At 42.1% G+C, this 24,001-nt stretch overlaps 1 protein-coding gene across 7 annotated transcripts in view; it reads left to right on the top strand.

Annotated features, from left to right (window-relative positions):
* The window catches only part of CDC42BPA (CDC42 binding protein kinase alpha), a 339,222-nt gene that overhangs the window by 199,374 nt on the left and 115,847 nt on the right, over positions 1 to 24,001 (top strand). For all 7 annotated transcript variants that reach the window (XM_054023831.1, XM_054023829.1, XM_054023836.1 and 4 more), the window contains exons 9-11: positions 8,732 to 8,811; positions 11,385 to 11,551; positions 16,194 to 16,316. In XM_054023831.1, the coding sequence (XP_053879806.1) occupies positions 8,732 to 8,811; positions 11,385 to 11,551; positions 16,194 to 16,316 (370 nt within the window). The remainder of the gene's footprint in view (positions 1 to 8,731; positions 8,812 to 11,384; positions 11,552 to 16,193; positions 16,317 to 24,001) is intronic.

Here is a 24,001-nt window from a genome sequence, read left to right as displayed (position 1 = left end):
TAGACATACCCCTACGCCAGAATAATAAAGAATAATGTCCATGTAACTTTATTACTCTATAACTGTGGATTATAACCCTCTGCTCAAAATTGCTCACAACTGTGCCAATTTTTAATCATTGTAAATGAAATTTTCCATGCCTGATCTCTGCCTCAGGTTGAATTTTTTGAATGTTTGAGTGAAAACGGCTCAGCTATTTTCAAGAAGAAAGATAATGAGAAATATCTTAACCCCTGCTAAAAAAAAATTTCCAGTCATTTGTTTAATAGTTTTAGCAATTCCATGATTTTGAACAGGAACTTTGAAATTTGGTAGGGGGACAGTCCTAGCATCAGAGAGATGCCTCCTGCTGTCCCTGTGAAAGTACACCCAGATTTATTATAAACCACAAAAGTCTGCTCTTTGCACATGTGCAGTAATGCTTGTTCAGCATTTGCTTCTGAATTTTCTGGACATGACAGCTGCACTGTATATGCGCCCAGGCTCCATTGAGTGTTCTGTATTGTTCTAATGCAGCCAAACTGACGTGAACCTCCAGGTAGGACATAGACAAAATGAATCCCTGCTCCTGCTGTTTTCCCCCATCAAAATACCTTTTGTCATAATGGAATATGGAAAGGCCCTTACTACTGCAGCTCAAGTGGTAGAGATCTGTGCTATATAGCTGAAGGTCTTAGAGTCAGGTTGTGCAGGGAATGTCTACAGTTTTACATTAAAAGTTGAGGGTTTTTTTTTTTTCTTTTCTTAAGTTTTTTAACCTTACATACAAAGATATATGTTAAAAGAACATGAAGGTTGCAAAGTCAAGCACTCAAAAGTAGAAGTGCCAGAATTAAGGTTGCCTATATGGACATATGTTATACTGCCTTCATGTACCTGATCACATACAATTTTTTCCACAGGATCTCTGGAAGAAAGGAACAGGGGTTCTCTGATTGTCATTTGACTCTAACCGAATATAACTAGAATCTATCCCTGGCTCTGCCAGAGACATCTGATATGATACTGGGCAAGTCACTTAAATTGTCACAGATGGACACTAATTGTTTAGACTTCGTTTTCTGGGTGCCTAATATGAAACACCTAGGTCTGCTTTTCAGAAGTGATGAGCCCTCCAGCTCCTTTTGAAGCAGATCTGTGGATTCTCAGAACCTCTGAAAAATCTGAAGCAAAATTAATGGACATTTAAAAAAAAAATTATTGCAAATTTTGGCCTTAATATTTCTTTGCCCCAGTCCCCATCTGCAAAATGGGAATGATAATACCTTCCTGTTCTCAGAAAAGTTCATTAATGTTAGTAAGTTACTCAGATACTATGGTCGTGCCATAGTAAAATCCATGAGGACATGAATAATTTTTTTTATACGGTGCAGGGTTTGAATGTTGTGCAGTAAATGAGGTAAGGGGCCACACATTCAATCCTGGGGATAAAAGGAAATATTGACTAGCTGCCATATTGACTGATAACTGTCCATCTTGTACATTTGAATGAAGCAGGAATCCTATGGAAAAGTCATATATGATAATGTAATCAGAGACTGTATACTCATGCATATGCACAAGGAAGCAAAGTTAAGGTTGCACGGCTACCTTAATTCTGGCATTTTCTAGCTTTTGAGTGCTTGACTTTATAACCTTCATACAACATTTGTTTGATATAGTTGTTTTGTATGTACTGTGATACATTTAGATTAAATTTATGGTACTGTAGCATAAGTGTGTTGAACTCACAAATTGCAGAAAATTTAAATCTTGATCCTTTTGCGGCAATCCACAAAACATCAGTGTACTCCTTCAGAAACCCTGCAGGGGTTTAAAACTGCATCTATCACTTTGCAGCTACATAACTGAAGATAACTATCCTATCTCCTTTGTCATCTTTTCATTAGACTGTTTGTGATCACTTCTTTTAATCCTTCCGCCACCCCTTTCTGCTTTGAAATTGACTTTGTTTTATTGTGAAGGTAGAAACAAAGGCTCCCATCCTGCAGTGTGGTCTAGTAGTACGGATCCTTGCACTCCTGTGGAGTCCCAATGATCTCAGTGGGACATTGCAGGGGTCTGTGCTAGCATGTCCCATTGTAGAACCTGGGGTCAAAGCTTAACAATTTCCACTCAATTCTACTTTTATACTAAGTTGACATTATTTTTAAAAGGGACCCTTTCAAGATTGCAGCAATAATATGCACAATTTTTAATGAAGAAATTGTTAATAATACAACCTTAAATTACTAGATATGAAAGATTTTTTTTTAAATCCAATGTATTTTTAGCTATTTTGCAGCAATTGTATACAGTGAGATAAGACCAATCAGTTATCCTTTCAGATACTGTGCAGTAGTACATCTGTAGTGTATTTGGGTTCCCCAAATCACCTGAGAACATTCAAATACATCTTCCTTCCAAAGTCCATCTCTCACCTCCCTCTTTTTCCTCCCACCCCCACCAAAAAAGCCTCCAAAACTTTATGGCCTTGGTTCTGTAAATGTGCTTAACTTTAAGTATGTCGGTATTCTCACAGGGTAAAAATGTGGCAAAAGCTGTGAACCAACATGCTGTCTTGCACCAATAGCAGAGTGAAGATTGTGCACCACATTTAGCAGAACATCTGGAACTCCATTCTGTTCAATGTGAGCCAAAGTGCTGACCTCTGGACCAAATGTAAAGCAGCTTTGATGATGATGATTGATATGGACCACACGAAGCAGGCGGTTAAATTCTAGGTGTACCTCAGCCAGAAGCAGGAGGGTAAGGACAGCATCTATTGTCAACTGCCTAACAGCGAAACCTAGTTGCTGAGGATGACAATGTCTCTTGAGGAGAGGCTGCATCCTACCAAGCAAAATGTGAGCAAAGACCTTTTCAGGGACTGACAATAATGATGTCCGCCTGTAGTTGCCACACTCAGTGTGAGATCCTTTGCCCTTGTACAGGGACACTATGATGCCATCTCTCCATTCTGCTGGTATTTTGCCTGATGCCCACACTTAGAAACAGTTGATGCAGATCAATGTCCACTGGTTCCGAGGCACTTTTAAGCAACCACTGGTGTGTGGCAGAGATGCATTCTTGTCCCGGTGCTATTCTGTGGAGTTATCGCCTGGATATTAGGCCTTGCTGAGTTGCATATCTGAATCAAGGTTGGTCAAGAAGTAGTCACCAATCAAGGCTATGTCGACAATGCTTTCCTGCTTGTGGAGAAGTCACCCTCCAAGGTCTCCAAGATGCCACTTGTGTGATAGAGTTGAACCAGGAGACCAGGATACAGAACCTTGCAGCTGGGCCACAAGAATCTCTGGTAAAGTGGATCAAGGACTATGAAGAGCATTGACTAGTTCATCTACCTAGACTGTAAGCAGAGTTCAAATGGCTGTAGCAAATTGGATGTTCTTCAATGAATAGGTCTTGCCTCCTCCTACATGAAGGCCTTGTCTTGCTTACAGACACAAACGTCTTTGTGACAAAGTTTAGGATCTATCAAACCGATATACTACCTGTACTTCTGTATTGGTCAGAAACCTGGACCCTCTGACAGGCAGACTTTGAGTGTCTAGAGACATTCCATATGCGCTGTCAGGAGCCAAATCTTGAACATAACGTGATTTGACTTTGTGTGAAATGTCAGTCTTGTAAAGATTTGACCTTTCTTCAGTCATTCATTACATTTGAAAGTTGTGTTACCTGCTCTTTGGCGATATCAGGATGCATAAAAAAATCCACACTGTGCTCTGAAACTCTTCATCAATACACAAAGGGGTGCTTGCTCTGACCCGCCCATCCCAGAGAATCATGGATTTAAAGGCTTGAGCCAGATCTGGGAACTTCACTATATGATGCCTGGTGCGACACCATCAGCCGTGGTCACTCTAGTCCTCGGTAGACTATGCATGTTTGATTAGTCCCGTTGAAGTCAATTGAACTATTCATATGCTTAAAATTAAGCATGTGCATAAGTGTTTGCAGGATCAGGCCTACAACTGTATTTGCTGAATTAAAATAAAATAATTTCTTAACAAATCTATGAATGTCTGCTTTTGTAACCACCTTTTATTTTTAAGGCAAAAACTTAATTTCAGTCCAAAACTATTTACATGTTCCTTTAAATTCTAGTGTGCATTATGTTGGTACTTTGCAAACCAAAATGTTTGAGGCTTGTTTATACTAAGTTTATATTCCACTCAGGAGGTGTTACGATGCTGTTTTTTGTAAAATACGTCGCTTCACAGTAAAAAATAAAATATTACACTCAGTAGGTACAGTCATTATTATGAGGGTTGTGTGCAGGTAAATGGAATAATTCAAATTTTGATATTATGAATCTGAATTCCAATTTTACAAACTTCTGATATGCTCCCTGAGCCATTTACCAAATCTGTCTTTGCTTGCATAGTAAAAGATTTATCTCCTGTTTAAACATTGCTTCTCCAAATTTTGATTCCCAGTTTAATTTGGAAGAGTGTCTTCTAGAATGATTTAATGTCATTTTCACTATTTCTGTTACTGTTATCTGAGTATAAAGGTTTCCAAGTGATAGTAAGGAGAAAAAGGATGGGATTGCAGGGAGTTGGGAGCTGACGAATTATGGGCTATGTCTTCGACCATTTGATTTTTGCATGTTTAAGTATGTTTTCCATCGTTAAATTTCTGCCCATAACCAAAAGAGTGTTTCACTTCCATAGGAAATTTTGAACTTGCTTTCTTTTGTTCTAACTCCTATTACTCCCTGATTGGTGAATTTTCATATTATATCAGTGGGAATGATTTATTCACTGTTACTTCAGCTGATATGAAGTTTTGGAAGGGGATTCTTCCACCACAAGTACAATCTGTGAACCCCAGAAGGGGACTGAGAGCATATGAAGACTATCTGTAATAGTGATTGTAAAGCAAACATGCATGTATAGTCATGGAAATTCTCGTACACACCAATGAGTGTTCTAATTAGATGTCACGTACTAGAATTTGAAATTAACATGGGATGCAATCAGAGGTTATTTGACTCCCCAAAAATATGGATTAGTTATTTTTCTAAATTTTTATTTAGATAAAGGGCTTTTCAAACTTAAATCTTCTAAATATGCGGATAGAAAAGAATGCAGAAATCAAGGAATTTTTTTCTCACAGCCTATTTCTATCCAACCATCCTTTAGATTTTACAATGCCCATTATTCTAATTAAGAAAGTACTGTATAGATTTTGACATTCATTTTTCACACATTTTAATTTTAATACAATTTATTTCTGGTGATCAATGACCACAAGGACTCATCCATAATCACTAAAAGGCTGTGGACTGTTGCCTACTAAGCTGTATCTCTTAAAAATTCTTACAGAACTTATTGACTCCAAGTGTCAACAGGTTAAGATTCTTCTGGAATGCTATCCAAAACTGTCATTTAACATGCAAAACTATAAAAAACACATATAGAGAATTACTTTCCACCTTTACATTTGTTCATCTTTTCCTAAAATGTAACCCTTTCTTAAAATGACAGGCCCTTTTAGAGCTTTCAAGGTGATATTTTTCTTCAAAATTAGTTTTTTTTCTGGTGATCAAGGTGATGTAATAGGATGCAACTACATAAGAAAAGCTGGGAGATAAACAGGAGTATAAAGGCATGAATCTTGCACCCTTATTGAAGAGGATATCACAGCATTTGGAGTACAGACCTCTCTCCACCCCCATAGTGATTGCAACTGTGTGGCCTAGTGATTTGTGCTTACTTCAATATAACTTAAGAAAAGCCACCCCCCTGAGCAACGTAACTTACACGAACCTAAGCACTGGTGTGGACAGTGCTATGTCGGCGAGAGAGACTCTCCTGCCAACATAGCTACTGCCTCTCAGTGAGGTGGAGTAATTATGCCGATGGGAGAGCTCTCTCCTGTCAGCATAGAGTGTCTGCAAAGCAGCACTACAGCAGCTCAGATACATCTGTACGGTCTAGTGTAGACTAACCCTTAGTGTTAGCACATGGAGCATCAGAGTTCAAGGCTTGAGCTTGGTGTGTTGTTCCTGGGCTGGCAGGAGTGTGAAGCACTCCTGAAGGAAGCATGCTCAGTCCATTGATGGAGTTTTGAGCATCCTATCTTGTCATTCTTTCCAGCAATCACTCTGATTGACATTCCCTCTAGGGGAATCACTAGGCTATCTCAGGAGTTGGATTGACAGACTGCAGAGAGGGAGAACAAGTTGACTCAATAGGTAGGGAAAGTAAAGGGAAGAATAGAAGATGCTGTTCTTCGAGTGATTGCTCCTGTGTATTCCACAGTAGATGTGCGTGCTCGCCACGTGCCCCAGTGCCAGAAGTTTTTCCCTTAGCAGTACCCGTACTGGGGAAGCACTGCGGCGACTCCTGGAGTGGCGCCTGCATATCGCGCTATAAGGGGAGCCACGGGCTCCTCCCACCCTCAGTTCCTTCTTGCTACCAGTGAAGGTGGTCGGAACTTTGTGCTACAGCTCCGCTGCAGCCTTTCTTCCCTAGTGGTACCGTTAGTCAGAACGTTCTCAGTGTTAGCTTGGACTCAGGGCATACCCCGTGCTCCAGGCTTCAAGTCGTGCAATTCCTGTCGCCGCTCTATGACCAGGAGCAACCCTCACACTGATTGTCTTCGCTGCGTGGGTGAGACTCATATTAGCGACCGCTGCAAAATCTGTGGGTCGTTCAAACCAAGAACCAAAAAGGAGAGGGACTTCAGACTTCGAGCTCTCCTAATGGAGTCAGTGTTAACACCGATGCCAGTGAGCAGATCAGACTCGGCACCGGCCGCCGCGTCGTCGGTACGTAGCAAGGCCCCTTCGACCACTCGGCACTGCTTTCCCTCCAGGAAGCAAGGGAAGGGCCTGGCCTCGCAGCGACGCCGCGATAAGGACAAGGGGGAAGCTGGTCCCGTGCTGGGCAGCCCTCAGTCCCCCCCGGGCTTAAGACCTCTGACTCGTGTAGAGCGGAGCAGCCCAGTGCCGTTGACCCAGACATCCCCGGTATGGATGCCATCAACGCCGGAGGTGGTGCAGGCTGCAAAGGACATTATGTCTTGCCCATGCCGAGCTCACAACCGAGTATGGGCCCCAGGTCTGGAGGCAAGCCCCTGTCAGGTGCCCGTCAGACCTCTTAGGCGAACCACAGCTCCCGCTCCGGGGATCGCTCTCCGCACAGCTCGACATGCAGCAACCGCTCATCGGGGGACTCCTGGCCACTGTCAACACCGGCCAGACCCAGAGTCTGGGTGCACCTCGCAGCCATATCGGCTTTTCACCCGCCTGGTCAGGGACACTCGGTCTTCTTCCACCCTATAACCTCCCGCTTCCTGAAGGGCCTCGACCATTCATTCCCATACTCTAGGCCCCCCATGCCACAATGGGACCTCAACCTGGTCTTGTCATGTCTCACGGCCCCCCCTTCGAACCACTGGCCACGTGTTCCTGATCGCACCTCTCGTGGAAGGTGGCCTTCCTCATGGTGATCACGTCTGTCCGACGTGTCTCGGAGCTCAGGGCCTTAACCTCAGAACTCCCCTATACTGTTTTCCATAGGGATAAGGTCCAGCTTTGGCCACACCCGGCGTTCCTCCCGAAGGTGGTTTCCACCTTCCACGTGGAGCAGAGCATCCTTCTCCCCGTGCTCTGCCCTAAGCCCCATTCCCCTAGCGAGGAACGCCGCTTCCACACGCTAAATGTGTGTAGGGCGTTGGCCTTTTACCTGGATAGAACTAAGCCGTTCCAGAGATCCTCTCAACTCTTTATTGCCTCGGCCGAGCGGGCAAGAGGGCAACCTATCTCTACCCATTACCTCGTGCATACGCACGTGTTATGACCTGGCAGGGATTCCCCCGCCTCCTGTTATTAAAGCCCACTCTACAAGGGTTCAGGCCTCATCAGCTGCCTATGCCACCCATGTCCCCATTCAGGACATCTGTAGGGCGGCCACGTGGGCTTCAGTTCACACGTTTACTTCGCATTACGTGATCGTCTCCCAGTCTAGGGATGACGCCGGGTTCGGCAGGGCGGTACTTCGTCCCGAATCATTGTGAACTCCTATCCACCTCCAACAGATACTGCTTGGAATCACCTACTGTGAATACACAGGAGCAATCACTCAAAGAAGAAAGGACAGTTACCTGTTCCGTAACTGGCGTTCTTAGAGATGTGTTGCTCCTGTCTATTCCACAACCCGCCCTCCTTTCCCTCTGTTGGAGTTGTCCGGCAAGAAGGAACCGAGGGTGGGGGGAGCCCATGGCTCCCCTTATAGCACGATATACAGGCGCCACTCCAGGGGTCGCTGCGGTGCTCCCCCAGTACGGGTACTGCTAAGGGAAAAACTTCCGGCACCGGTGCACGTGGCGAGCACGCACACCTACTGTGGAATACACAGGAACAACACATCTCAAAGAACGCCAGTTACGGAACAGGTAACTGTCCTTTCTGTGATCTGACAGCATCCCCAAGAATCCTTGGGGAGAAAGAAAATAATGAACCAGCTTTTAATTTCCATAATAACCTTTAATGATACCACATTTGAATAAAAAGTCCTCTTCCTCTGAACTGTTTGTATCTTTTTGAATTCAAAGCCAGATTTAGATTTTGCTGTTTCATATTTAATCTTCAAATAAAGATCATTGTGGATCTGGTTAGTGAAACAGCAGCACTAACATTTGATGACTCATTACTGTGCAGTAATGTTTTTCCAAATTGGTAGAATTCAGCTTACTCAGATGTTCTTTTATCTTCTAGGAGACAATGCCTCCACCAACTCACACTGCATTTTCTGGTCATCATCTGCCATTTGTGGGTTTTACATATACAAGTAGCTGGTAAGTCAGAGTTCTTCAATTGTCTAAGTATGGTGGATACATGAATGTGCTAAACTTCTGATCTGCTGTGTGCCACAAGTTTATATAAACCTATAAAATAAAGAGAGTGAAGAAACAACTGCACTTGGCTGTTGAGGAAAATGGTTTTATTAAGCAGATTATTATATGCTCAGTAGTTGTATAGAACACATCTAAAATCAGACCCTGCCAATTCTCTTAAGGCCTGGTCTACACCTAAAACTTAGCTTGACTTAGCTACATTGCTCAGAGGTATGAAATATCCATGCCCCTGAGATATAATTAAGCCAACCTGTGCCCCGGTATAGATATTGCTAGGTCAACGAGAGAATTCTTCTATTGATCTAGCTACCTCCTCTTGAGGAGGTGGATTTAGGAGCAGCAATGTAAAAACCTCTTCCGTCACTGTAGCAAATGTCTACACTACAAGTGGTGAACTGCAGCAATGCCACTGTAGTGCAGACTTCACTACACATCACTGGTGGTGACATGTAGTGTACCAGTAGCCAGGGCCGGCTCCAGGCACCAGCTTGCCAAGCAGGTGCTTGGGGTGGCCACTCCGGAGAGGGGCGGCACGTCCAGCTATTCGGCGGCAATTCGGCGGACGGTCCCGGTCGGAGTGAAAGACCTCCCGCCGAATTGCCGCCGCAGATTGCGATCGCGGCTTTTTTTTTTTTTTTTTTTTTGCCGCTTGGGGCCGCAAAAACCCTGGAGCCGGCCCTGCCAGTAGCTACATGCTGTAGTGAAAAGCAGGCTGTGTCGACGCTGCAGTGTGTAGCTATGCAGACAGTGAAAGGCTCTAGCAGAAGGGAAGTGCTGGGGAAAGGCTTCAACAGCTCACTGCTGCTGGAGCCTTTCACTGTGGCAAGGAAAGAATCTGTCAGGGGGAGGCACAGGGAAAGGCTCAACCTTTCCCTATTGCCAGAGTCTTTCCCTGCATCAAGGATGAGCTCCAGCAGCAGGGAGCTGGCAGAGCCTTTCTCTGCTGCGGGGGAGTCTTTCCCTGTGGTGGAGAAAGACTCTAGCAGCGGTGAGGTAGCAGAATGCTACATTGCTAAAAATAGCAGTGTAGATGGGGGAGACAGCTTGGGTGAATATAGAGCACATAGGGCAATGCTTGATTTGTGCTAGGGCTTGTCAGGGCTGATCCCTGGCACCTCTAGGCTTGGTGGTTCATAGCACTGGCACCTCTGGGCTTGGTCCATCAGTTATGAAAGTAAAAATACTGCTTGAGCCCCAGCACCTCCTTTATTACAAATTAAGCACTGGCATAGGGCATACATCTTCACACCCTTCAGGTGTGTCTTTAATCTGCTTGCCTAAGCTATGCCTCACTGGCTACACTGCTGTTTATACCTGTGCTAGGAGGGCTGAGTACGTATGTATTCTATATGCTGCTGAAAGACGCATGCAGTGTAGACATACCTTATGGGTGCAATTTACTCCTGTGCAGAGAGCCAGCACAAGGCCTATTTTAAGATCTTATTCTAGCTTCTGGCCAATATGTGAATTTCACCCTAAAAGTGAGACGGAGATAAGATAAGATGCACTGGGAGACTCAGAGAAGGTATCAGCTTTAACTGTTTTTTTTTAAATTATTTTCTTTCCTGTCCTTTCATGGCCCTTAAATATTAATGGAATTGAGAAGTTGTTTAACTATGTTGGCTAGAGTTTATAGTTTTCCTAGAAGCAGCGAGCCTTTTGGAGGAAACTGAACAAGAAGAGAGTAGGTCTTAGACACTACCAGTGAAAAGTGAACGGACATTAGCTACTGTTGAGATGAATGTGACAACTGATGCAAATTTTAAGTTTAACTTTGGTCAGTATTTACCTAGAGGTACAATAAATACTAATGTACCAAAGAGCCAACGCCCTGATTCTGGCAAATATGTGTGCTTAATGTTACTCACATGAGACGTTCCATTGACTTCAGATAAACTACTCACCTAAATAAAATTAAGCATGTGCGTAAGTGCTTGCAAAATCATGTTTCTAGTGCTTTCATTATATAGTTACATACATGTTTTCATGAGAAGGATCTGGAAATGTCTCAATTTTAAATTCTGAAATTTCTTAAGTGTCATTTTTTCAAAAACAAACATTACAAAGGGAAAATTAAGTTAGAAATCTGGGAGAAATTAATTACAGAGGAGACAACCAAATTACACTAATAATAATACTTAAAATTGATATTGTGGAACTTCAAGGTACTTGGCAAACATATTAGTAATTAATATGAGCTGATATGTTAATATAATTTTAGATCTTGATATTGTTGACCATTCAGAAGCTGACTTTTTGTTAATTGGCTGATTCCAGACTATCCTTTTTGCTTATCATTAATTAGAAATTTTTTACTTGTGGCATTAAAAAAATGCATTCACAAGATAACTAATGTTGGTTTCCCTAATTAAGTTGCTACAGTCATTAAAAAGTTTATTTATTTTTTTTACTGTGATGGAAAAATTTAAAACAATAATTTACCGGTCTGGCCAACTGCTTTAATTTTAATTTTTTTTCTAAAATTACCTAACATTTAAAATCGTTTTTTTCAGTGTGCTTTCAGACCGCAGTTGTCTAAGAGTTACAGCTGGACCACCGTCTATGGACCTTGATGCCAGTGTTCAAAGGACTTTGGAGGATAGCTTAGCAACAGAAGCTTATGAGAGGAGAATAAGGCGCCTGGAGCAGGAAAAACTTGAACTCAGTAGAAAACTGCAAGGTAAAGCAATTAAAGACCGTTTTGTCACTTTCAGTTGGATTAGGCCAGGGGTAGGCAACCTGTGGCACGTGTGCCAATTTTCAGTGGCACTCACACTGCCCGAGTCCTGGACATTGGTCCCGGGGGCTGTGCATTTTAATGTAATTTTAAATGAAGCTTCTTAAACATTTTAAAAACCTTATTTACTTTACATACAACAATAGTTTAGTTATATATTATAGACTTATAGAAAGAGACCTTCTAAAAATGTTAAAATGTATTACTGGCACGCGAAACCTTAAATTAGAGTGAATAAATGTAGACTCGGCACACCACTTCTAAAAGGTTGCTGACCCCTGGATTAGGCTGTAGTTTTTGTGAAGTGCTTTTAATATTGTGGAAAAAAATTAAAATGTTTCCAGGAATGTCTCCCTTTGGAAATTAATCCGATTCATTATTTCTATTGACAAATTACACTTAATCCTAAAGCATCCCATATATGCCACTTACAATCTGTTGAATTCGCTGAAGCCATGGGTTGGTTATTACTCCAGCTGTGAACACTACATACTTATTATCTGCGGGGGAGAAGGAAGGGGGCGGAATCTAGATTTGTGTATTTGGCACCTACTGAAGATGTGTTGGCGCTTTGCAAGTGGAAATTGTATGATTTAAAGTCCCCATCCTACAAAACATTTTCATGTTCTTAACTTTATGTATGCAAGTAATTCCATTGATGCCAGTGGGGATATTCACATGTGTAGGTCTTTACAGCATTGAGCCCTAGTCCGTTTTCAGAGAGGCAGGGAAAGCTACAGTATAATACAGAAATCGGTGTACAACCCCACAAAACAAGGCTTATCTTTAAGTGTAAGGTACAGTATGTTGCTCTTTCTTCTTTAGAGGCATTCAAATGTATGGATTGTTTGGATTTTCTGATGCATCCCTTGTTTCTTTATTTTGTTCTCTTTTCCTGCTTTTGTGAGCGCACACACATTATTGTAACCACAATTTAGGCACCAGTGTTTGAAAGTTTAACCAATGTGTTTGTTTAATATACCTCAGCAGACACTCTTTTCATAGATCCATTGAGTTTATAGCCAGAAGGGACCATTAGATCATCTAGTCTGACAGGCCATTGATTTTCATCCAGTTACCCCTTTATTGAATCTAACAACTTGTCTTTGACTAAAGTGTAACTTATGTTTGACTAACACATATTTTCCAGAAAGGCATCCAATCTTGATTTGAAGACATCAAGAGATGGAGAATCTACCACTTCCCTGAGTAGTTTGTTCCAGTGGTTAATCACTCTCTCTGTTGAAATGTGTGCTTAATTTCTCATTTGAATTTGTCTGACTTCAGTTTCCAGCCATTGGTTCTTGTGATGCCTTTCTTTGCTATATTAAAGAGCCCTTTAGTACCTTGTATTTTCTCCCCATGAATATATTTATATACTGTACTCAAGTCACCTCTTAATCTCCTTTCTGATAAACTAAAATGATTGATCTTCTTAAGTCTTTCACTGTAAAGCAGCAGTTCTCCGAACTTCATTGCACCGCGACCCCCTTCTGACAACAAAAATTACTACAAGACCCCAGGAGAGGGGACCAAAGACCAAGCCTGCCTGTGCCTGAACTCTACCACCCTGGGTGGGGGTAGGGGCCCCAAAACTGAAGCCCAAGGGCTTCTGCCCTGGGCGGGGGCGGGGAGGGGGAGGCATGTAACCTTAGCCCTGGGTGGTGGGACTAGGGCTTCGGCTTCAGCTCCAGGAAGTGGGGCTTGGGGTTTGGCCCTGAGCCCCAGAAAGTCTAACACCAGCCTTGGCGACCCCATTAAAATGGGGTCCCGACCCACAGTTTGAAAACCCCTGCTGTAAGGCATTTTCTCCAGCCCTAATTTTTGTGGCTCTTTTCTGCACCCTCTCCAGTTTTTTCAATATCTTTTTTAAAATTTGAACACCAATATCGATCTCACCAATCCCATATACAGAGATGAACTAACCTTTTTATACATCAAATGACTTTATTAGCCCCTTTTGCCACATCATCACCCTGAGAGTTTATGTTCAGTTGCTTGTCCACTATGACTTCTAAATCCTTTTTGGCATCACTGCTTTCCAGGATATAATTTCCTAGATATGATCCGCATTCTTTATTCCTAGATGTATCACTTTGCATTTGACTGTATTAAAACACATTTTGCTTGAATGGGCCCAAACTCATCCCAGTTTGGCAAGTTGTATCAGCAATGATTTTATAGTTAGTTCCAGATCAGTGATGAAAAATTTGAATAGTAGCAAGCTTAGTATTAATCCCTGTGGAGTCCCATTAGAAACAACACCATTCAGTGATTTCCCCATTAACTACTTTTTGAGATCTGTTAGCTAGCCAGTTCTTAATTCATTGAATGTGCTTTATTGATATTGTATAGCACTAATTTGTTAATCAGAATGTTGTGTGGTATTAAGTCAAATGCCTTACCGAAGTCTTAATATATTACATCTACACAGTTGCTTTTATCAGCCAAACTTGTAACGTCCTCAAATAATGTAATCAGGTTTGTTTGACAAGACCTATTTTCCATAAAACCATTTTGATTGGCATTCATTATATTCCTAGCCTTTAATTCTTTATCAATTGATTTCCAAATCAGCTTTTCCATTATTTTGGCCCAGATTTATGTCAGGTTAATGGACCTCTAGTTTCCCAAGTCATCCTGCTTGCCCTTTTTGAATAATGGCACAACATTAGCACTCTTCTAGTCTTCTGGAATTTTCATGATTCTCTAAGCGTTATTCATAATTAACATCAGAGGGCCAGAGATCTCCTCAGACAACTCTTTTTAGGATTCTTGAATGCAAGTTTATCCAGGTTTTCTGAGCCAGGATGACCTGACCACCACAAAACACAGGACGCTCCTCACCTCCCCCTGCCCTCCAAAGAAAGAGCTAGATAGTATGCAGTGATAGATACAAAAGGGTGTCTAATTATCATCATCATCACCACCTGCACCCAAAATACTTGGTTCCATTTCTCCACAGTTTTTTTACCTGCATGGTAAGCCAATAGTTTTCTGTGGAGCCAGGCCCTAGCCTGTGCCCAACTCTCCCCAAACCCGGTAGCTTTTGCTCAGTAGGTGTTTGTTCCATCTCCTGCCCCTGATTTTTTTCCTTAGACACTCCTAGATACAGCTCCAGTCTTCCAGAGCACTGCCTCATCCTTCTCTCTCCTCCTTAGAATGAGCTGGTTCTCACTTATATAGACCCATACCCCTTCCACTCCCAGCAGTCTTTGAGAGGACTACTAATTGGAGTCAGCTGCTTGGGTATTTTGTTTTTGTTTTCCTTTCCTCCCCCCATGTGACAGTTCACTCTGTTGCACTCTATTAGATATTGTGTAACTTCTGTTATTAATGGACTGGATAGTACTTCATCATCCCCATGTGATACAACCACACCATCCTGTTTCTTTCCAATACAGAACAAAAATATTAATTGAACACTTCTGCCTTTTCTTCATGATTAACATTTTGCCATCTCTTTTGTTCCCTAGTATACTTTTAAAAACCTTTTTGTCCTTAGCCCTCCTATCTATGGATTTTTCCCTGATGTTGTTAACTTTCCTTGTCAATTTCTGAACATCATAACTTCTAATTTATATCAATTATTATCTATTTCCCCTTTTTCAATTTAGTAGACATTGCTTTTTTTATTTATAATTTCTGTCTTCCCTCACCCACCAACCAGGATGGGCTTTTAGTTAAAGATGTTTGATTGTGGAATCATGGCTTTTAGCCATCTAATAAACTCTGCTTCAAAAATCTCCCAATTTTCATTCACATTTTTTGTCTAAGCTTTTCCTCTCAATCAGTTTCACTCATAATTTTCTTGAGCTTTGGGGAATTACCCCTTTTGAAGCACCAAGTGTATATATTACTGGTTGGAACTGTCTTCTTTTTGCCCACATTGAATGTAATCCGTTCATAATCACTGGTCCCTAGGCAACCACCAACTTTTGGTCCAGTGATTAATTCATCTTTATCCATCATAATGATGTCCTTCCCTCATGTTGGATGTAATATTTTTTGTGTCAGAAAATTATCATCTATAATTTTTAGAAACTCTAATGATGTTTTACTACTGGCTGCATTAGACCTCCAGCATGCATTCAAGAAATTGAAGTGCCTTGTAACAACACAATTTCCCCCCATACACACATTACAGACAGGTGTTTACAGAGTAACTCATCCTGATCTCTACTTTGATTTGATTGTCTGCTGGTTAACACCTTGATCCATATGCATTAAAGATCTTGTGCTTCTGAGTTACCAATTACTTGTAATTGTGCCCTTAGTGTACAGTGTCACTCCTCCCCCCCCCACCCCACCCTCCACCTGTGCTATCTTTCCTGAACAGGTTATAATCAATGCTTTTAACATTCCAATTAAAGCAGCTGGAATCAGTAAGGTCAAGTGTATCAAATTTCTTCTCGTCAGTTGAATTTTCAATTCCTCCTGTTTTTTTCCAGTCTCCTACCATTGGTATAGAGACAATTTTGTGCACTTCTCCACTTATCAATAGTGTCACTTTCTTCTGACATCTTAAAGAATATATTGGGGGAGTGTGGAAGGCTTATCTCATGGTACTCTTCTTTGTTTTTAGAATCCACCCAGACAGTCCAGGCTTTACAGTATTCAACTGTGGATGGTCCAATAACAGCAAGCAAAGATCTAGAAATTAAAAGCTTAAAAGAAGAAATTGAAAAGTTAAGAAAACAGGTAACCGGTAAGTCTCAAGTATTTATATACAATCTTTCAATGGAAAAGATGCACTTACAAAGTTATCATGAACAAGGGAAAAAAATGACTTGGTTATTGAGAAAAACACTCCTTTTCAGAGTAATGCTGATTTCATAAGAGAGCTTGACTTTTTAATGCCCCATCTTAAATTTACCATTCAGCAATAACTACCGAGAAAAATGTTTTCCTTCTCATTCTATTCCATTTATAGGTCTGCCATTTTGTACACATTTATCATTGAGGACCTGATTCTCCTTCACTTATTATGCCCACTGTAATTCCTTTGACTTAAATTGAGTTATTCCTAATTTACATGATTATGAATCAGGCCCTAAAAGAGTAGCCGTGAAACCTCAACTCTAATTTGCATTGCTATAATTTTTTCTAACGGTATTCTCAGGAATAGATTAAGTCTTTCACTTGCCTTAATTGTTGTGAATGTACAGCAGCAATTTAGTGCTCAGGTTTTTCTGCAAAGTCACAGACATATGTGTACGCACAATAGCACTTCTTGCTGTCCAATCCCTTGCTGCATTACTGTATTCAAGCAATAAAGTGAAACTGGTAAATATTACTTTTATGTTCTTGTTTATGTTTGTAAACCCAAGAAGTGTGAATGCATTGTGGCCTGCCAGCCTTAGCAGATTTTAAAAACTGGAAGTAAGCATTATTTATATCACTTCATCCTTCTTGCTGAGTAATTTGGTGCCATTGGAGTGTGTGGTAAATTCTTGAGTGAGTTAAATTTGGCACCTGATATTTCAAGCATAATGGGCTGTGGTCATAATTCCGATTATAATCCTACTTGCTTTAAAATATGTTTAAAATCAACAGTGTGTCAGCCAGTATGCAGTCTCATAGTTTTCTTTACCATTTTAAAGTGCATCCAGCAGTTTGGCTGCAGTAGTGGAATGAAATTAAAAGATTTTTTGTTTTATCTGAAATAGCCTAATGTGTAGATATTTTTTTCTGAGAATTTAGCTGTGCAGAAAGGCTTTTTCTGGCCAAAACAAGTGGAGATGAATGAATCAAATAACTATGACAACTGAACTTTGTTAAAAGGGAGGTTAAAATTTCATATTACTTGTGTAAAACACATATCCAGGTTTTAGGGATTAAGCATAAATTTATGAATAGTGTTCTGTCATATGGAAAACACCCCTTGTTCCAAGAAATGCGCCTGAGCTGAACTCTAGAATTCAAATTCAACTGTAAATACAGGGTTTTGAGATTGAGATCATGTGTCTGATAAATGGAATCACTTACCATTGCACTTGGTGAGTCATTGGCAGTGACAATGAGACATTCTAATGATCTGTCTGTGTCTAATATGCAAAGCATAAAAAAATTTGCACATGAAAGATGATTGCTTTGAAACAGGCAATAGAGATCTAGACAACTTTTTTCCTCACTACATGTCTCTGCATCTTCCTCTGTCTTGGTGGTAAGGAGATGGCTTTGAATAAAGTTTCTACATCCTGAAGTTTCCTAGTTTGAGACATGATGTCAAGATGTTTGGCCCAAATTTTGTCTAATCTGTTAAATGGGATAGTATGTAGGGATTATCCACTGGATCCTAATTTTTCTATCATATCTGCAGCTCCATCAGAAAGTCACTAAGCTATATCATCATCTAATTATTTTTAGCTTCATTTGACTTTAAAAAAGTAAGTTAAGAAACAGAGTTGAATGCATTGTTGCTGACGCCTGTGAGGCTGGTGTGCAAAGAAAAAGGAACTATGTTGGCTTTGGCTTTATTAGAAATGCGGGTAAAAACAACTGCTAACATGTACCATATGCACAAGAATTATGGGCCAAACAGCCACCTGTAAAACTAGCCGTTGAGGGTGAAATGAACAGAATATCTCTCAAATGTCCCAAAAGCTGCTGGACGGAGGAGGGTTGTACCTATGAGTGTGTCTAGACTTCAAGCTGGGGGTGTGATTCCCAGCTCAAGGAGACATACCCACACTAGCTCTCAGCGAGCTGGTGCACTGAGAATAGAGTGTAGGTGTGGCAGCACAAGTGGCACAAGGGCCTAGCCTCCCCAAGTCAGAGAGGCTAGGTACGTACACGGGCCAGCTAGGCCCTCCTGCCACTTGTGCTACTGTGGCTATGCTCTCTTTTTAGCGCAGCAGCTTGTCAGAGCTGGACATTGCATCCCTCAGCTCCTCAATGGCGTCATCTCCCTTTCCTCTACAGACACCTTTATATGAGAACTTTGTATAGTTTGGGCCATGCAAGTTATGGAGATCATGGTCAGGAAAGAATTTTTCTGCATGGTACCTTCTCTTGACATTGTAGTTGGGTAATATTATATTTTAATGCATACATTAATGTTGACTAGAGCAAGGGGTGAATCATTGATTTTTTCAGTTCATCCAGCAAACCGAAAAATCAGAACAAATAAGAAGTTTACTGAAAAATTCAGAACATTTTTGGAAGTGAACTAGAAAAGTCTGGTCACCTTTTCTTTGGGTGGGTGAGTGTTTCCTCTTATAACCTTTAGCCCAGTGGTTGGGGCACTTGCTGGGGATGTGAGAGACTCAGTTTTGAACCCCCATAGGAGAAGGAACTTAAATTCAGTTCTCCATCTCCCCCCACTCCACCCCCAATGTGTATCCTAACCACCAGAATATAAGATGTTCTAGGATTAGCCTCTCTCAATCTCTCCTGTTGAAGCTGTTCCACTTTATATAATACAGTACTTAAATATTCATTGGGCCAAAGGGAGTAAGAACGACGCTTTAGCCTGGTGATCAAGGATACGTGTAAACTGGGGGAGGGGGGGGAAACCATGGCAGCGAGTCTCAGAGTCCAGGTCAATTGACTCAGGCTCATGGGGTTTGTGCCATAGGGCTAAAAATGGTGGTGTAGGCATTCCTGCTCTGGCTGAAGGCTGGGTGCTGAAACCCACCACCCTCACTAGGTTTTAAAGCCCAGCTCCAGCCTGAGCAGGAATGTCTACACCGCCATTTTAGCACTGTATTATGAGCCTAAATCAGGTGACCCAAACTCTGAGACTCTATGCTGTGGGGATTTTTTGCAATGTAGACATACCCTAAGGCACTCACTTGGAAGGCAGGAGATGTGGCTGCCAGATTAAGAGGAGAGATTTGATTCCACATCTTCTACCTCCCAGGTGAGTGTCCTAATCACCAAGCTATAGAGTCATTCTTATTCTCTCGCCCATTGACCCAGTGAATATTTATATAGTTATACACCATAAAACAACTTCAACAGGAGAGATTGAGAGAGGCTCTAGGCTATTCTGGGATTAACCTGGTGCTGAGGGCATTTACCTGGGAGGGGAGAGACCCTTCCCTACTCCAGTGAATATTTATATAAAGGACAGGAGAGACTGAGAGCTGTTGACTAGTCTGAGGTGGTCCACTGGCATTCGTTCTGTTCTCCCCTTACCATCACTTCCCTCCTCAAATGTGAGAGTTTTTAGGCCTCTGCAGGGTTCCTGGCAGAACTCTGTGCTCCTTTAGTAGCCTGCAGAGGATAGCCCCTGGTTCTCCATAACCTTTACATCTATGACACTAAACCCTCACATTATTGCTGAATTTTTCAAGTAACTAGCTTGTCTATGGGTTTTTCCACAAGAAGGAATGTTATGGCTCTAAATCAGTAGGGTAATATATTTCTTTGGCATGCTTTTTAGTCAGGGATATAAATAATTCACTGGCAACACAGTTAGTATAAAAAGTAGATGACGGCATCCTTTTAATTTACCAGATCTGTAGCATAAATGGAATCATTGATTTAATAGATTTAAATGTGAAATCCACTCCTCTGATGGTCTGTGAAATTAAGTTACTTAGCTGCTATCGCCTCACAATACTTCCTATCTAACAAAGCTAAAACCTATCATAAAGATATACATGAAGCAGTGGGTGGCAAGGTGGGCAGATACTGTCTTTTATTGTACCGACTTCTGAGACTGAGAGAAATAAGCATTCGAGCTACACAGAGCTCCAATAAAAGATACTACCTTACCCACCTTGTCTCTCTAATATCCTGGGACTGACATGGCTACAACAACACTGCATACAAGTATTGGGTGGGTGCATTAGTTGCAGCTGCAGAGTGGTAGCAGCAAAGCAGCTGCTGGAATTTTAATATTGTCAGTTTTTCTGCTGGCTGGTAAACAGCAGAATTGCAACTAGAGCTGTCGATTTATTGTCGTTAACTCACGCAATTAACGCAAAAAATTCATCACGATTAAAAAAAATCACAATTAATCGCAGTTTTAAATCACACTGTTAAAAGACAGAATACCAATTTAAATATATTAAATATTTTTGGATGTTTTTCTACATTTTCAAATATATTGATTTCAATTATAACATAATACAAAGTGTACAATGCTCACTTTATATTATTATTTATTATTACAAATATCTGCACTGTAAAAGTGATAAAAGAAATAGTATTTTTCAATACACCTCATACAAGTACTGTAGTGTAATCTTTTTATCGTGAAAATGCAACTTACAAATGTAGATTTTTATTGTTACATAACTGCACTCAAAAACAAAACAAGGTAAAACTGTAGCGCCTACAAGTCCACTCAGTCCTACTTCTTGTTCAGTGAATCACTCAGATAAACAGGTTTGTTCACATTTATGGGAAATAATTCTGCCATTCCAGAGGACATACTTCCATGCTGATGACGCTCGTTAAAAAAGTAATGTGTTAATTAAATTTGTGACTGAACTACTTGCGGGGAAATTATATGTCTCTCTGTTTTACCCACATTCTGCCATATATTTCATGTCGTAGCAGTCTCGGATGATGACCCAGCACATGTTGTTCGTTTTAAGAACACTTTCACTGCAGATTTGACAAAACACAAAGAAGGCACCAATGTGAGATTTCTAAAGATAGTTACAGCACTTGACCCAAGTTTTAAATATCTGAAGTGCCTTCCAAAATCTGAAAGGGACGAGGTGTGGAGCATGCTTTCACAAGTCTTAAAAGAGCTATGCTTCTGTTTGGAAACTATGGAACCCGAACCACCTTCTGTTGATGGCATCTGACTCAGATAATAAAAATGAACATGCATCGGTCCACACTACTTTAGATTGTTATTGAGTAGAATCCATCATCAGCATGGAATGGTGGTTGAAGCATGAAGGGACATATGAATCTTTGGCCTGGTCCACACTAACCCCCCATTTCGAACTAAGGTACGCAAATTCAGCTACGTTAATAACGTAGCTGAATTCGAAGTACCTTAGTTCGAACTTACCATGGGTCCAGATGCGGCAGGCAGGCTCCCCCGTCGATGCCGTGTACTCTTCTCGCCGAGCTGGAGTACCGGCGTCGACGGCGAGCATTTCCAGGATCGATCCCAGAACACCGGACCCGGAGGTAAGTGTAGACCTACCCTTTAGCACATCAGGCATGTAAATATCTTGTTACCCCAGTTATAACAGTGCCTGTTCTCACTTTTAGGTGACATTGCAAACAAGAAGTGGGCAACATTATCTCCTGCAAATGTAAACAAACTTGTTTGGCTGAACAAGAAGTAGAACTGAGTGGACTTGTAGGCTCTAAAGTTTTACATTGTTTTATTTTTGAATGCAGTTATTTTTTGTACATAATTCTACATTTGTAAGTTCAACTCTCATGATAAAGAGATTGCACTACAGTACTTTTATATAAGGTGAATTGAAAAATACTACTACTTTTATTTTTTACAGTGCAAATATTTGTAATAAAAATAAATATGAAGTGAGCAGTATACACTTTATATTCTGTGTTGTAATTGAAATCAATATATTTGAAAATGTAGAAAACATCCCAAACTGTTTAAATAAATGGTATTTTATTTTTGTTTAACAGTGTGATTAATCACGATTAATTTTTTTAATCCCTTGACAGCCCTAATTGCAACATTTCCTTTATTCATCAATCTAAATTTTTAGAGCTAATAAACAGAATCTTGGACCTGTGAGTTCTCGAAGATTTGTGAACACGTAATACAATATGAAAATACCAAATATCTCTGTATTTTAAATTGCAAAGGCATTATTGGAAACTTTTTTTCAACTCAAGATTGAAATTCCCAAAATTAGTGAGACATGGATTTTTGTTACATGAATCCACTTGCTAGTATTCAGGTAATCAATGCTTTGAATTAAGTTGGGGGGAATTTCTGCACTCCTAGTGCTAACTCTGTTTCGGGCTGGAGACTTTAGCCATAGAAAGTGTGTGGGGCAAGGCTCCTCTTTCTCTCAACCTACCAGAATGTATCCTAGGAAAAGGAGACTGTTAGTTTGACTATAGCACACATACTCCTCTGAGGAGAGTCAGAAGCCCATGGTGTCTCAGAGGAAAAAACTCTGGGGAGAAGCTGTTTTTCTTTTCATTTGAACACTGCACTGGACTTCATTAGTTTGACTGAAACTGTCAGTTCTCCTGGAAAAATCTGAAACACCAGTAGGGATGCCTGGAGGAGACACATTGGTTGAGGTTTATTTCCTGTCTATCTGTCTGTGTGTATGTGTCTCGGTTTGCTTGTTTGGACTTTGCCACCAGACCCTGGGAAGGGGCCATGTTCTCTATAACTAAGGCTACGATTTAGTCATGGGCATTTTTAGTAAAAGTCATGGACAGATCATGGGCAATAAACAAAAAGTCACTGGGGTCAGCCGCACTGGCTGTTGCAGAAATCATGGAGGCCCTGGAAAGTCACGGAATCTATGACTTCCATGACCTCTGTGAAAGACTCGCAGCCTTATCTATAACCCACAGTCAGGGCCGGTTTTAGGCCAATTCAACCAATTTCCCTGAATCAGGCCCCGCGCCTAAGAGGTCCCCGCGCCCAAGCCCCGGTACAGCGTACCGGCGTGGCCCGGCTTCCCAAGGGGGCAATTTAAAGGGCCTGGAGTGCCCAGCAGGGGCTGGAGCCCCAGGCCCTTTAAATTGCCACCAGAGCCCCACTGCTGGAGCCCTGGGGTAGGGCTGCGGGGCTCTGGGAGCTATTTAAAAAGTCCGGGGCTCCAGCTGCCTCTGCTGCCCCGGTCCTTTAAATAGCTGCCGGAGCCCCGCCACTTCCCCAGGGCTCCCGCAGCTATTTAAAGGGCTGGGGCAGTAGAAGCAGGGGAGCCCCGGGCCCTTTAAATAGCCCCCAGAGCCCTGGGATAGCGGGGGCTTGGGAGCTATTTAAAGGGCTGGGGCTCCAGCTGCCTCTGCTGCACCCCCTGTCCGCACCAGCCCCGCACCCCCTGCCCTGCCCACAGCCAGCCCCTATCTCCAGCCAGCCCCGCACCACCTGCCCGCAGCCAGCCCCTGCTGCACCCCCTGCCCTGCCTCCAGCCCCGAGCCCCCTGTCTGCACCAGCCCTGCACCCTCTGTCCTGCCTGCATCAGCCCCGCCCCCCTGCCCGCAGCCAGCCCTGCACCCCCTGCTCACAGCCAGCCCCTGCCGCACCCCCTTCCCACAGCCAACCCCTGCTGCACCCTCTTCACTGTCTCCAGCCAACCCCTGCCGCACCTCCCTGCGGCCCTGCCCGAAGCCAGCCAGCTCCACACTCACCCCTGCCCATATTAGCCCTGCACTCCCTGCCCTACCCGCCCCAGCCCTGCCCTGGCTGCAGCCAGCCCCGCACCCCCTGCCCAGTCTCCAGCAAACCCCTGCCGCACCCCCCTGCCTGAAGCC

This window comes from Malaclemys terrapin, chromosome 3, assembly GCF_027887155.1.
Source record: "Malaclemys terrapin pileata isolate rMalTer1 chromosome 3, rMalTer1.hap1, whole genome shotgun sequence".
Taxonomy (NCBI): domain Eukaryota; kingdom Metazoa; phylum Chordata; order Testudines; family Emydidae; genus Malaclemys; species Malaclemys terrapin.
The sequence above is the reverse complement of the archived record's forward strand: the minus strand, read 5'-3'. Positions and strand labels throughout refer to the sequence as shown.